This window comes from Culex quinquefasciatus, chromosome 3, assembly GCF_015732765.1.
Source record: "Culex quinquefasciatus strain JHB chromosome 3, VPISU_Cqui_1.0_pri_paternal, whole genome shotgun sequence".
Lineage (NCBI taxonomy): Eukaryota > Metazoa > Arthropoda > Insecta > Diptera > Culicidae > Culex > Culex quinquefasciatus.
Window position 1 is genome coordinate 16,163,822 of NC_051863.1, and position 15,114 is coordinate 16,178,935.

Genomic DNA, 15,114 nt, shown 5'->3' on the forward strand with positions numbered 1-15,114 from the left:
CTATGATTTTTAATAATTCAAAGAATTTTTATTTTAGATTTAAGTTAGGATTAGTTGTTAAAGTGATTTTTTTTTTACCCAAATGTTTTTGATTCAATGCAAAAATGTGAAACAATTTGAAGTAAATAAAATAAATGTGATTGGTTAATGATAAAATGAAAAATACAACAAAGATGAAGAGATAGTAGATTGAGATCATTCGATCGTAATTTCTCGATCTACCATTGACAATTTACGACTAACGATCGAGAAAATCTCGATACGTGTTTTAAAAAATTCAAGTATTCAAAAATTAAAAAAAATAATTTCAATTTTTTTTTTAAATATAAAATGTGAAAAATTAAAAAAAATATATATAAATTTCATTAATTTCAAAAATTAAAAAATTTCAAACCTTAAATTTTTATTAAAAATTTTAAAAATTAAAAAAAAATCAAAAATTTCAAAAAAAAAAATAAAAAAAATTCAGAAAATTTCATTGGTCGCCATTTTGCATTACAAAAATTTAAATCACTTTAGCTCGACAATCAAAAATAGAACAACGAAAAAAATTGTATTTTCGTGATTCGATAATCCGAAGTGAAATATTTGCGAGGCCTTCGGATAATCGAGTGTGGACTGTACTGCCCCTGATCGCATAAATGTCCCATATGCATTTTTTTTTATCAATTTCGAGTTATTGATGCAGTTTGGTTCAACATCGTGTGCTCTTTCAAAAGAGCCTATAACATCCAGTAGGGTATTTTAACCATTAGTGGACCCCCTAGTAGAGCCGAAGCACATTTTTTCACAAAATTTTAAGCACTTTTTCATAACCCTTTGTACAAATGTTACTTGGGAATGAAATCTGAAGTCTTTTGAACAATTTTGACTATTTGTTTCGTCAGTTATTTGTTATTGAGCAGAAAAATAGCCATTTGAAAAAATAGTGTTTTTTGCCTGTTATGGACCCCCTTTTCCTATAGTAAACCCGGGTCCATAATCCGATTGTGGACCCGGGTCCACTATAGGCAAATTGTTATTTTTATACCAAATTTATCCGATATTTGATGTTTTGATGCATGAGGTAGGTCTAATGATATATATAATGAATTAAAGATGGATTTTGCTCACTTTTCATCACAAGCAAATATGTTTTGTTAACAAATTTGGCTTTAAACAACAACAAAACCTAACAGGCATTTAAACACATTTTTCCGAAAAAGATCAGAGAAAACGTTTCGAAAACCACTGTAAACAAAACAATAATTAAAAAAAGTAATTTTGATGCAATTTTTTCCATATTAATTACGTTTTTACAGTTGCTGATAAAACCACGCATGTTAATTTAAAAAAATGTTTTGCTATTGATTTATTATTATAAAATATCATTACAAACTGCAATTATGATGCTTCAGTTAAGGTACAATTAACTATAGTTTTGATTAATTATAAATTCTTACGGCTTTAGCATTTTTGGTACTTTTAACATGAAAACTGCAATATTTATACTCATAATTGGAAAAAAATGCGTTTAGGTTGATAACAGCAAGCATTTATTGTATGTTTTAGAGAAACTTTTGCTTAAATAAACAGTTTTCTTCATTTTTGAAGGTTAAATTAACAAGGGTCCACTTTTGGAAAAGTTTGGATTTTCGTTGTCCTATATTGGACCCCCCTAATTTTTGGTCGAAAATGAGCAGTTCTTCGCTTTATTTTAGTAAAGTTTCTTAAACTTACATTATTTTGACTTGCTGAAGTTAAATAATCAGTCAAAAAATGATCGGATAGTTAATTCAATCATAAAATATAAATGCAGTTTTGTTGTGAAAATGCTAGTGGCCAATGGCTGATTTCAGATGTCAAACTCAAAACACTTATTTTGGTGAAAAGGACAATTCAATGTCAGTCAACATTGTTTTAAATGATGCTGAACATGCCAAATGAAAGATTTGTAGACAACAACACGCTTGAAATTGGGTACTAAAGCCCTATGTTAATTTTTATGTCCAACGGTAAAAAACACGATTAAAAACCATTTCTGATCACTTTTTTTCATTTAAATGCAGAAAAAAAATTAACGAGACAACATTTTTTCGATGGATCAACTATGATCCCCTTGGAACGAGCTGTCAAGTAGAAGCTTTTCTGTCAAGAAGGACCGCGAGGTTAATTTTTCAAAATAGATTTAAAAATCCATTTTAAACTCTTTGTGGTCGTACAAAGGGCCATTGTACTCAGAAAAATAAGCTTTATCGCTGTAAACAATAATATCAGCAATCTAAGCTTCATTTTAGGACCCAATTGTGATTTTGTTGAATTTTTCATCAAAAACCCTTCAGAGGGTCCACTATAGGAAAGGGGTCCACTAATGGATAACGTACCCTACTTTGTTCTACAAATCAGGAGGAAATCCAGTTTTTTTTTGCGAAAGAGTTATTGGATTGAATTAGATTTTATTTCATTTTTTAATTTTTATAATTTTAAAAAAATGAAATTTAAAAAAAATTAAAATTGTTCAAATTTTTAAAACATTATAAAATTTACAAAATTCAAAAGATATTAAAATTTTCAAGTTTTTAAAATTTGTAATTTTTTAGAAATTTTTAAAATTTTCGATATTTTTAAAAATTTTAAATTTTTTATTTTTTTTAATCTTAAAACTTTGGAAATTTTTGGATTTTTGGAAATTATTTTTTTTTAATTCTTTTAAAAATTTTGAAATTTTTTAAATTTTAAAAAATTTGGAAATTTTTAAAAATTTGGAAATTTTTAAAGTTTTTAAAATTTGGAAATTTTTCAAAAATCTTAAAATTTTTGAAATTTTGGAATTTTTTTAAATTTTTGGATTTTTTGAAATTATTGAAACTAATGATTTTTTGAATTTAAAAAAAATTAAAAGATTTGAAATTTTGGAACATTTGGAAATTTTTAAAATTTTTGAAATCAAAATGCCGTTTAAATAAAAAATATTCAAAAAATGGTATTACAAATTACGACTTCAACAGTAAAATTACGATCGTAATTTCTCGATGATAAGTCGTAATCTTACTAGTGAGAAATCTCGATCGTGAGTCGAGAAATTATGATCGAAATATTACGATCGAATGCAATAATCACCACGCGTGTTACGCTCCATACAAATTGGCACGGTAAATTCTCGGTAGTTTTTACCGGGTTGTTCGGTGAAATTTTAAGCAAGCTGTCAAATAAACGTTTACCGAGCCCACGGCTGTTGAGGTTTCGGTAAAAAATTTACCGAGTATAGTTAAAAAATCTAAGTGTGATACCGCTTTAACGAGATCAAATTGATTAGAATTGATTCGATCTAAAGCTTAAACAAGGGCGCTGCTTTCAAGGGCTTTCTTTTAAAAACGGGTTCGAAACAAGTCTCAGATATTTTATGTTGAATATTTTTATTGTTATCGTTTATCAATATTATACTTATTACACATCTCACAATCACAAAATTAATTCTCAAACCAGAGCCAATATCATACCTCTCGCTCTCATACTTGTTTTTCCTTCTCTCTCAATCATTTTTTCACGCACGCACAAACACTACCAAACAAAACTTATTTCAACGTTGCTTTTTTTGTTGTTTTCTTTATTCCACTTGTTTTTTTTTTCCTTTGTTGTTGATTAAACACACACTTGCTCGCCTATCGTTATACTTATTTTCCCGCTGTTTGCTACGCGCCGCTCCTTTATTGTTGTTGGTTCATTCAATCAATCGAACAAAATAAAACAAAAACAAAAAGTGTTTAAAAATCAGACGCTCCACGCTCTCTCACACACACTCTCCGATGTTGGCTGTTCTGGTTGTGGGTGGTAGAGATTAGAGTGTTTTGTAGTTGGGAATATTTATGCTTATATTTTTGTTTTATTTTAGTCAAGCTGTACACGGTTGGTTAATAGCACACACAACTTTCTTAGCAGTGTGTGTTTGTGTGTGTATTTTTTTAAATTGTATAATCATCAGCGTTAGATATTTTTGTTGTTCAAGAGATGGGAGAGGGGGCGTGTGTTTGTGTGTAAGTGTATATGTTTGCGTTTAAATCTAGTGTATTTATTTGTTACCATTTTTTGCGATTTGCGTTTTGCTCTATACATTGCACAGTGGCTTTTGTCGTCACCTTCTTCTTTTCTCGCTTAGTTTATCTAAAGTTGCGTGAACTTTTTTTTTTGCCTACTAAATCATTAACTGTTTCTTTTTCTCTAAACAAAACAAAACTAGACACGGTTGTTAACGGAAAAAATAAGCGATTTTAATTAAATAAAAAAAAAACTTACGCAGAGAAAACAAAAATAGTAGTAGAACGAATAAAACTTATCAAAAAAAAAAAAAGGCTCTCTGCCGCGTGAGGGGAAGGGAGGGAGGACCGGTGGGACACAACTTCACAGTGTTAACGCGCTGAATTCCATCTAAGAGTTACTATCACACGCCAGTTGATTTATTATTCATTTCAGCTTCTCTCTTCTCTTTCAATACAGTTAACTAATAGAACAAAAAAATAATAGTTTTATATTTGTAGTGCAACTTGAACCTTTTGATCAAATTCAATAATTCTCAGCTAGGAGCTATTTACACAGAAAAAAATCGGTTTTCTACACGCGGAAAACGACGCTTTTTCACTTCACTAGTTTTATTTGGTAAAACAAAAGTGGGGGCCGTTTGAGACTTGCGCGCGACCCGCTTGATTCAAACCAATAAAAATAAACAAGACCCGCGGAGTGGCGTTCTGCTGAAGAAACGGTGTGAACTGCGACTAGTATTTTGTGTGTGTGTTTGTGTGGGAAATTCTGCCTCTCTCTCGCACGCCAACGCCAACTTAGGACAGATGGAAGCTCATGCTGCCCTCGCTGGCGGCCACCTTCAGCTTCTGGCGCATCGCCTCCCGGCTCGAGTACTCCGGCAGCTTCAGATAGTTGACGCAGGTCATCACCGACGGCAGGTAGTCGTCCGGGTTTTGGTTGCCGTCCATCTTTTTGCGCACGATCGTCAACGGCGGCGTGAGCGCCTTGAACCCGCCCGTCGGCAACCGCGGGCTGCCCGTCACAAACTGCAGAAACAGGCGCTGCTCGTCGCGGTTGTAGTTGTTCAGGATGTCGTAGAAGTACTGGATGGGCTGCGAGTCCTGCGTGAAGCCGTGGTCCGTGCGGCAGCACTCGGCCAGCATGCGGACGTCCCAGCGCTGGTGGGTGGCCGCGCCCAGACCCGCCCCGCAGAACACGTTCTCCAGCTCCTCCGGGTAGAACATGCGCAGCCGGTTGACTGGGAAGACCGAGTCAAAACCTGCAAGAAAAACAACACACATTTTAGTACACCTTAATCACTTCCCATCGAACTGAATCGAAATTACCTTCCCGCAGTGCCTCAAACTGCCGCGAAACGCCCTCGACCAGGAACCAGTGCGTCACCAGCGCAATGTACTGGTGCAGATTATGGATGGTGACGGCCGTGTCGCGGCCACCCCGGCGCAGCTCGATGTTCGGATGGCCGGGCAGCACAAAGTCCAGCCCTAGGTCCGCGATCGGGCAGCCGTCCAGATCCAGAGCGTCAATCTGTAAGGATAAAAGTTGAAAGTTAGAAAGTGGTTCTGAAGTGCACTTTCCTCAACTCTGACCAAAGTCGGTGGTGTATGAATGATGCTCGATAGTCCGGGGTGTTCCTTGAATATTAGTAAAACCAAGTACACCAACCCGTAGAGCAGCTTTTTGTGAACATTTCTGTTTAATTTGACTTTTACCAAAAGTTATTCCTAGTCCCTCTACAAGCATTTTCCAAAAATATTTTCGAAGTCTATTCTGGTCTCACGAGAATGCACTGGAGCCCACGCCATTTCTATTATCGGCATACATTTTTTTTCAGCGCGCAGTTGTTTGGTTTCCAGTTCATGCTGTTTGAAACAAACATTTAGGATTAAACTCATAAAAAGTTGTATTACAAGAGGAAGTTTCCTGGCACCAGCCAGCTCTTGAGTAAGCCGTCGGGAATAGGTAAACGTCAAACGACTCAGGGCAATTGTTTTTTTAATAGCGCATGTTAATTAATCAATTTTTTGGGTTTATTTTTCAAGTGAGTGATTAAACCATGTTCAAAAGAACAGGTTGCCACAAGCTGGAAACAGTTTTACTTCATAAGCGCTGTGAAAATGTTTGCGCAAGTGAAAAGATGATTATGGCGACTTTTGGTAAGCGGACACCAAATTTTTATCTCTTAATCTACGCCTTCTATGACCAAATTTATAGAAAGCATCTGAGCAAACCTTCAAAAATCAGTTTTTTTAAACGTGGCAATTCATGGGTTTTAGATAAAAGTGATATTCGGAGCACTTTTAGAGCTCTAAAAACGAACATTTTTATTTGTTGACGTGTCAATTTGGACTTAAGGGTCAAATGTTACAGCCATTTTATGGTAAAAAAGATGTAAGCTTAAAACATAAATATCCTCAAAAAGGCACCAGGTTGCATTTGAAAGAGGAGATCTAGCACTACAAACGCTGAAAAAATCTCAGAGGTGTTTTTCTTTAAATTCGAATTCGAGATATCTTCATTTGAAAACGTATAATTTTCATGGGAAAACCACCCTAATGAAATTCGTAAATTGTCTATATATATATTTTTCCATGTAATTGTGCCCGCTGAATCTGAATCTGCACTCAGAATTGAGCCAAAGTATCGAAAAATCATTTTTTGGTCATAATTTGGTCATAAATGATAATTATACATGGATGAGAAATAGTGCGTCAAAATAGAAATTTTGATCAAAAGTGCATTAAAATTTATCTTGTTGGCATAAATTTGTGTGCTTACTAGAGGCGGAGCTGTTGCTGATAAGTTTATGACTTAAACAGTTGTTTTGGAGCTTTTTAATCGAGCAACAAACATATGCCGAAGATAGGTGACTGACGAGCAATTGGCTGTTGCAAATGTTTTCCAACGAAAAATCAGGAAGCCAAAAAAATTTTTGTTGCAGGCTTTAATCTAATATAATCTAATCTAATCAGTCCGATGAAAGCATGCTGGAAAGTCTTGTGATTAGATTACGCTCCAAGCACTTTTCTTGTCAATATTAATAATTGCAGTACATCCGAGAATACCCGAAAATGTAATACAAAAATCAAAGCGGCCAGCCCTACTGTGTTGTGTTTACCGCAGAGAGGATTCTGTGAACGGATCACATTTCACAGAATCTATAGGGGGGGAAGGATGCGTGGACATACCGTACCAAACGATCCGAATCAGTTAGGTGTGGTGTGTTAGTGTAAATTTGGCAGATATTATATTTTTAGGGTGGAAGTGGAATTGGGCGAATTGGGATTGAGGAACCGGAGATTGGAGAATGGGTAGCAGTGTTTATTTATTTTATTTTATAATAATATAGGAGAATATAATCATCTAGCAAATAGTGATGGAAAGATCTCACCAAGAATCTGCATATCTTCAAAAGACACAGCCAGATTGTGCCCCAATCGAGGCTCTTACTCAGCTAAGCGAGGTCTTCTCGGACATGCAACAGATCAGCAACAGCTCCTGGTTTTTCTAAATCCACAAAAGGAATCGATACCCGTATATCTTTACCACGTCCACCTTTTCACTTACAGTATGTAAAAAAAGTATTTACACCCCTTGAGCACTATGCACATTTTGTGATGAAACATGTAAAAAATTTAAAGTTTGGCAGGAACCTAGTACTACGTTTTGTTCAGAAACTCATGCCAAACATTTTGCTACAAACAGCTCATGAAAAGATGATTTCTATAAAAAGTTATATAACAAATACTATTACGAAACTAAAAAAGGTGCAAAAAAAGTTTGTACACCTTTCGAAAAATTTACATAAATAATGTTATTTGTTGACAAATCACCATAAATCCAGTCTCACAACTTCAAATAGGCATCCTTGACTGATTAAAAAAATAATTTGGATTGAATATAAAGTTTACTAACTACTTAGTATAAAAGTTTATATAACTCTGGAAATTCTATCTAAACTTATCTAAACTTAATTTTGCAAACTTTTAATTCAACTAAATGTCAATATATTACCATAGAATTGCTAAATAAACATTTTGGAGTGGGTATAACACCGTTTTGGGGGTATTTGTATCGATAGAATAGATTTTTCGTTGGAATTTCGTACCAACCCGGAATTACGTCGTCGGAAAATCCGCCGGCATCGAACCGGTCCACAATTCTTAAGTCAACCTATGTGGCATCGGAAAGGGCATAAAATTTCCGATCTTTTGATACCCATACATCTAGGTTTTCTATAAAACCCACGATTTTAAATACCTAGGTAAAAACGTTGTTATGGTTTTGTTTGAGCAATCTGCCAAAAATGTATGGAATTTCGTAATTTTTGTTCTCGTGGATCAAACTTACTTTTTGCCCAGGTATTTAAAAACGTGGGTTTTATAGAAAACCTAGATGTATGGGTATCAAAAGATCGGAAATTTTATGCCCTTTCCGATGCCACATAGGTTGACTTAAGAATTGTGGACCGGTTCGATGCCGGCGGATTTTCCGACGACGTAATTCCGGGTTGGTACGAAATTCCAACGAAAATCTATTCTATCGATACAAATACCCCAAAACGGTGTTATACCCACTCCAAAATGTTTATTTAGCAATTCTATGGTAATATATTGACATTTAGTTGAATTAAAAGTTTGCAAAATTAAGTTTAGATAAGTTTTATATAGAATTTCCAGAGTTATATAAACTTTTATACTAAGTAGTTAGTAAACTTTATATTCAATCCAAATTATTTTTTTAATCAGTCAAGGATGCCTATTTGAAGTTGTGAGACTGGATTTATGGTGATTTGTCAACAAATAACATTATTTATGTAAATTTTTCGAAAGGTGTACAAACTTTTTTTGCACCTTTTTTAGTTTCCTTATAGTATTTGTTATATAACTTTTTATAGAAATCATCTTTTCATGAGCTGTTTGTAGCAAAATGTTTGGCATGAGTTTCTGAACAAAACGTAGTACTAGGTTCCTGTCAAACTTTAAATTTTTTACATGTTTCATCACAAAATGTGCATAGTGCTCAAGGGGTGTAAATACTTTTTTTACATACTGTACACTCACAAGTACATTCATAACTAGCCAAAAAAAATTGTTGCAGGCTTTAAAATCCGAAAATTCTATCGGCGATAAAACATACTTAAAATCTCTCTTAAATTGACTTAATCCAACCAACCTATGTTAAATTTTTAATGCATTTACCTAGAAAATATTTTTTGATAATATAGTTTGTTTCAAAGCATAATTACTAAAAAAAAAAACGTTTTTTTTTTCCAAAGATACCCAAATTTTCATAATTAAAAACTCGCGCTTTTTGACAGTTTGTATGCTTTGTTTGTTTTCCTGGATTTGTGTGTACAAACGTCAGCCTGCATACTTTTTGCCTTGTTTGCGAGTTTGGCAAACTGTCAAACACCAAAAAGTGCGAGTTTGTTAGCGGTAGTGTAATGGCTCCTTTAGCAACAGGGGCAAAACTTGGTATGCTTTTTCACTTTTATTAGAGTTTTTTTAAATACTAAAATTTTCACAATTTGTACCGTATTTTTTGAAAGTACTCAAGTTTTAATAATTTTCAAACAATTTGAAATTTTGCATGCATTATCAATGTTCGAGAAATTTCGAAAAATTTAGTACATGAAAATGGTGCTTTGTAAAAAAAATCCATTCAAAAAATAGTAAAACAGTGAAAATGCAGGCGAAATTCAAAGTCGTGATACTTAAAAAAATACGGTATTTTGTGAAAAATTTTGTATTTCATAAATAATACTCTAAAATAGTGAAAATGCAGACACAATTTTAAATCGTTTGATACCAATGTAACAAATTATGAAAATACGAGTACTTAAAAAAAACGATATTTTGTAAAAAATTGAGTATTTAAGAAAAAAAAAACTCTAAAAAGTTAAAAGCATACCAAATTTCGCTTCATTTGATGCCCACAATGCAATTTTTTTGTATTTTCGAAAAATACGATATTTTGTGAAAACAGGAGCATTTAGAGTTCGGTCAAAAATTACGTCCATGAATAGAGGGGAAGTCTGGGGTTTGTGACAGCCCATGTTATAGGTATAGGAAAAATGCGTGACAGGGTGGAGGGGTGTCTGAAATCCTGAAAATCTCTGGAAGTAATATTTGAACAAACCCTTTATTCCAAACATACTAGAACAGCAAAAAAAAAAAACATACCAAATACGGTATTTTATAATTTATTTTAGTATTTAACCTATAAATTTAACCATAATATCAACAAAAAAAAATCGAAGGGAAAGCTTTTACAATTGAACATAATATGGTTGGATTAGGTAAATTTTAGAAATGAGTTATAAATATGTTAGGGCGCGTTCTTTTATTACGTAACGCAAAAATCGTATTTTTAAAACAAAAAAAAAAGAAAAAATTATAAAAAATACCATAAAAAACTAAAAAATCTTTAAAAAAATTGTAAAAGTTGGAAAAAAATACCAACAAAATGAACATTTTGAAATCAAAAAATTAAAAAAAAAAAATTAGGGCTGTTGCAAACATTTTCTAATGTCTATGCCGTCGCCTTATTCATTGAATGTTGAAACCATGGCTTTTAATTTTAATTTTTGACACATTCTCCAGCGACAAAACGACACGTTTCGGTTAATGATCACATTTTAAATATTTATATTTTTATTTATTGGACCAATCATCAATCACAGCTCCCAACCCTCGAATGTGGTCAGAGTTGAGGGACAAAAACTTTAAAAAATATTTGCAACAACCTTTTTTTTAAACAAATTCTGATACGAATTAACGCAACTATAAGGTGCTCAAATTTGATTTGCACCCCAGCCGTGGAGACAACCTCAGCGGGAATCCTTACCTTTTCAGTCTTCTCCATCGCGTCCAACCCTGGATCACCCTGGATGAGGTCGCGCTGCTTGACGATCTCGTTCAGCCGGAGCAGCGTGACCTGCACTTCGGGTGCCACCTGGTCCAGGTCCGACAGGGCCAGCGAATTTTCCTCCGCCAGCAGCCAACGGTAGAACGGAATCGAGTACGGGAGGTCGAGCTGAAATAGAGTGCGAAAGCCGTTAAGATTACTGTTGCGAAAGAGTCAACGACCAACTCACCATTCTACTGTCCATCACAGCCTTTGCCATAAATTTGCCTAGGAATTTAAACTTGTACTTTAAGCGTGAGATCTGCGAAGTTTTCGCCGTTTTGCTGAGCGGAATCGGAAACAGGCCGTGGGGTGCGTTCACGTACGAAACGGCGCCCGCCCCGGCACTTCCGGCCGCCGGCGACAACAGCGAGTGCTGCTGCTGCGTCGGCGGTGGCGGCGTCTGATTGTTCTCCAGCTCCGCCTGCTGCGGGTTCTGGCTCAGCAGCAGATTGTCCGACTGCTCGATCAGCATGTTGAGCGAGTTGTCGTTGCTAATCACGAAGCTTCCGTCGCTGACGTTGTGATCGCTGTCCTGCTGCTGCTGCTGATGGTGGTGCCGCGTGGCCGCCGTCGGCGAGAGCGACGAGCGCGAACTGTTGGTGTTGGCCGTGGCCGTGTCGTCGTCGATCTGGTTCATCGACGACTTGACAATGTTGTCCGCGATCGCGCTCGACTGCTGGTTGTTGTTGTTCTTGTAGCTGTCGCTATCGTTCCATAAGCCTAAATCACAGCGCTGTAGTTCGGTGGAGACCAGAGCGTAAAACTCCAGCGTCGGTCCCAGACCGGTGCCCACCTCGTTCTCGTACTGAATCTCCAGCAGGGCCTTCGAGTGACCAAAGTCCTAAAAACAGAACAAAACCCGTTCTTAAAATTCTTCACCCAAGACACAACTCGCTCCTCCAACGACCAACCTGTATGATCGATTCCGCCTGCTTGAGGATGTCCTCGCGCGAGATCGCCCGCTTGCGTCGGTCCAGCCGGGGCGTGACGCGCTCGCTCGTGTCCGCCGAGTTGAGGTCCGGGGTGGTGTCCAGGAGTCGCTGCAGTGCCCGGTCCCGGTCGAACGACACCGCGTAAAACAGCAGGTGGCGCGTCTCGAACGGAAACAGGAAGGGGCAGGCGGCCGCGATCTGTTGCAGCCACTGGGGCAGGTTACCGGTCATGATCACCAGCGGGTCCTGCAGCTGGCGGCTGGCCTTGGCAGCGATCTGTAATGGTGGTGAAAAAAATTGTGTCATTCTCTACGTGTTCGTAAATCCACTTTCTTGTATTGTTTTTGGATAAAATTTAAAAAAAATTAAAGCTCGGAAAAAATTTAGAGTATTTTTAAACTATTTAAAATCGAGATATCGACAGTTGAAGACATAAAGGTCACATAGCAAATCATGTTTTTTTTCAAAATATTTTTTTTTTTTAGGTTTTGTATCCCAATGACCAGCTTTTCGATCATCGTTAGGTTACCCACATAGATTATTCGTTGAGCTTGAGTTTTGGGAATTCAAACTAGAACACAATTGTGAGTTTATTGGAGGGGAAGGAGCGTAAAATCCAGCGCTGGTCTTAGATGCGCATCGTTATGCGTAAAAAACCAAAAAGTAAAATTTTCTTTATCATTTTTTTCCAAACTTAGCCAAATAAGGATATTTAATGTTCTCAAAAAATGTTAAAAATATCATTATTTTTTCATTTGTAGAATGTTCTAAGACTTGTATTTTTTTTTATTTAGTGTGAGTTTTGTTTCTATATTTTGTTTTAGTAAGATTTTAAGATTTATTTTAACTTTTTTTTAATGCAGGAAAAAAAATGCACTCAAAAAATGTTTTTTAAACTTTTTTTTCCTTTTTTTTAATGTTCGATGTTCAATTTAATGTTTAATGGTTTTACAAGGATGGATATAAGATATAAAATCTTTAATTTTTTTCAGTTTTTAATCCACGATATTTTTTGCCTTTCTTACCAAAGAAAGGTATAGGTTTTACTTTATGGCTGGACGTCATTTTCATGTTTGTAAATATGACGATTCAATTTTAATCGGAAAAATCGCTAAAAAATCACACTGCATCGATTTTTGACGCTCTATCGCAGGCCTGCCCAACGTCCGGCCCGCGGGCCAGATCCGGCCCTTGAAGCCATTTCATCCGGCCCACGACGGCTTTTCAAAATAATTCTATGACCGGCCCTTAAGGCTGCTGTTCATAAAGTATTAAATAAATAAATTGATTGTCTGAATTAACAAAATAATCTGAGGATCAAATTTTATAATATTATAACAACATTCTTCATGTTTGAATTTAATTCTTGTAATTTCTACATCGATATTACCAAACTGAAAAATTTTGCAAGAAAACAAAATTATCCATTTCGTAAAATTGTAAAATTTATGAAAAAAAAAACTTGAATTGTTGTCTAAAAATGTATAGAATTACTCTAAATTTAAATTTCTTTCGGTTTTTACTGTGTTTACTTCAAATCGAAGTTTTTTTTCTATTTTCTATATTTTTAAGCTAATGAATTTTTCCAGAACAACTTTTCAGTGATAAAGTTTTTTTAATGAAGCTTAAAAAGGCAAATTATTCATACTGAGAATAGATCGCGGCCAATATTTTAAAAATATAAAAAAAAATTTCTCAATGGGGCATGAAATAAGAGAGCAAAAATAATTGTTTTTCGTAACTTAGAATTTGAAAAATAACGAATTAAAAATGATTTAATACATATTTTTTACACTTTTTAAATTTAGCTTGTGTTTAAAATCATTTTAAAATATTTATTAAAATATTTGAATAAAGGTGCACAAAAACGCAAAAAAGTTTGTTTTTTAAAAGGGATATACTGCCGTTCTACGCATAATTGTCCCATGTTCAAAAATGTGCAACTGAGAAAAAAGCGATTGAAATTTTTCAACCGATTTCTGTGTTTCTAAGCATAATTATCCCGTGGGTTCCTATTCGCCCTATGTGTCCCTAATCGCCCCAGTTAGTAGTTTATCATTCTTATTTGTGATTCTCTTGCTATACAGCAGGTAAACAAGACATAATGCTTCGCAAAACTAATGATTTCGTGATAGAAAATACTTGGTGGGACAATTATGCGTAGAAGTTTAACGATGGGACAAACAGACTTGATGTGGATTTTAATGAGTTTCCGAACAAAGTACCAGATTTTGTGTTTTTCTTTAGGTACACATCAAACTAAACTTAAAAAATTCATAAAGTCAAAATCGTCCAAAACTGTCACGGGACAATTATGCGTAGAACGGCAGTATACGAATCCAAATTTCGTTTTAATAAATTTTATCATGTCTCATTGATTTTTTATATCGTAGTGTTGAGGAAATTAAACTTAAAAAATTGCAACGACCATTGAAATTTGAATGTTTTTTTTTTTTTTTTAATAAAAATTGCAATCGTTAAAAACAATAGCTATACAATTTTAAACAAACAAAAATTAAAATAACTCAAATAAACTTATTTTTGAATGTTATCCTTGTTTTTCATTCTTAAAATCAAGTTTAAGGAATCTTATTTGCAACACTAGTTTTTTTTATTTATTTTCTTTAAAAGAACCCAATAATAAAAATTTAACAAAAATGTGTTAACTTCTTCAACTTTTATCAAATATTAGTTCCGGCCCGCCACTGCTTCAGAAACATCAGATCTGGCCCGCAGGGCCAAAAGGTTGGGCACCCCTGCTCTATCGATTCATTTTGACAGAACTCGTCTATCTCTAACCCTCGAATTTTGAGAAAATAAATTCCATGGAGATCGAGTGATGTTCGTGTGTGATAAAATTTTGCCAAATTTTGTGTCGCGTCGTTCTCAGCTCCCATGAATCCGATTTTGATTCTTCTGAATGCAAATGAAAGCTAGTGTGCTGAACCAGGGCGAGTTGCCGCTCAAATTTCGAAATATCCATCTGTTTTCGGATGTGATAAGAGTTTCCAACGAATTACACAGTTTCCAAATGAAAATATGCAGGGTTGTTACGGGAGTCGAAAAAAATCCGCGCCGACCTAAAATCCAAAACCGCGCGAAATCCACACCTATTAAAAAATATCGCGACCAACATTTAAGAAATTTTATTTTTTAATGAGCATGAGCATGAGCATGGTTGACTGCCAATGAGCTGCTACTCCGTTATTGACAGATCAGCTGAAGTTAAACAATGAATCAAAAATGATCAGTG

General features: G+C 34.9%; 1 protein-coding gene across 3 annotated transcripts in view; it reads right to left on the reverse strand.

Moving 5' to 3' along the window:
- Window positions 1-3,376: 3,376 nt before the first annotated feature.
- LOC6046054 (E3 ubiquitin-protein ligase TRIP12) overlaps window positions 3,377-15,114 on the reverse strand; it is a 44,950-nt gene continuing 33,212 nt past the window's right edge. For all 3 annotated transcript variants that reach the window (XM_038264668.1, XM_038264667.1, XM_038264666.1), the window contains 5 exons: window positions 11,841-12,137; window positions 11,117-11,770; window positions 10,867-11,055; window positions 5,343-5,544; window positions 3,377-5,275 (listed from right to left, as the gene is read on the reverse strand). In XM_038264668.1, the coding sequence (XP_038120596.1) occupies window positions 4,812-5,275; window positions 5,343-5,544; window positions 10,867-11,055; window positions 11,117-11,770; window positions 11,841-12,137 (1,806 nt within the window). In that variant the 3' untranslated portion in view covers window positions 3,377-4,811. The remainder of the gene's footprint in view (window positions 5,276-5,342; window positions 5,545-10,866; window positions 11,056-11,116; window positions 11,771-11,840; window positions 12,138-15,114) is intronic.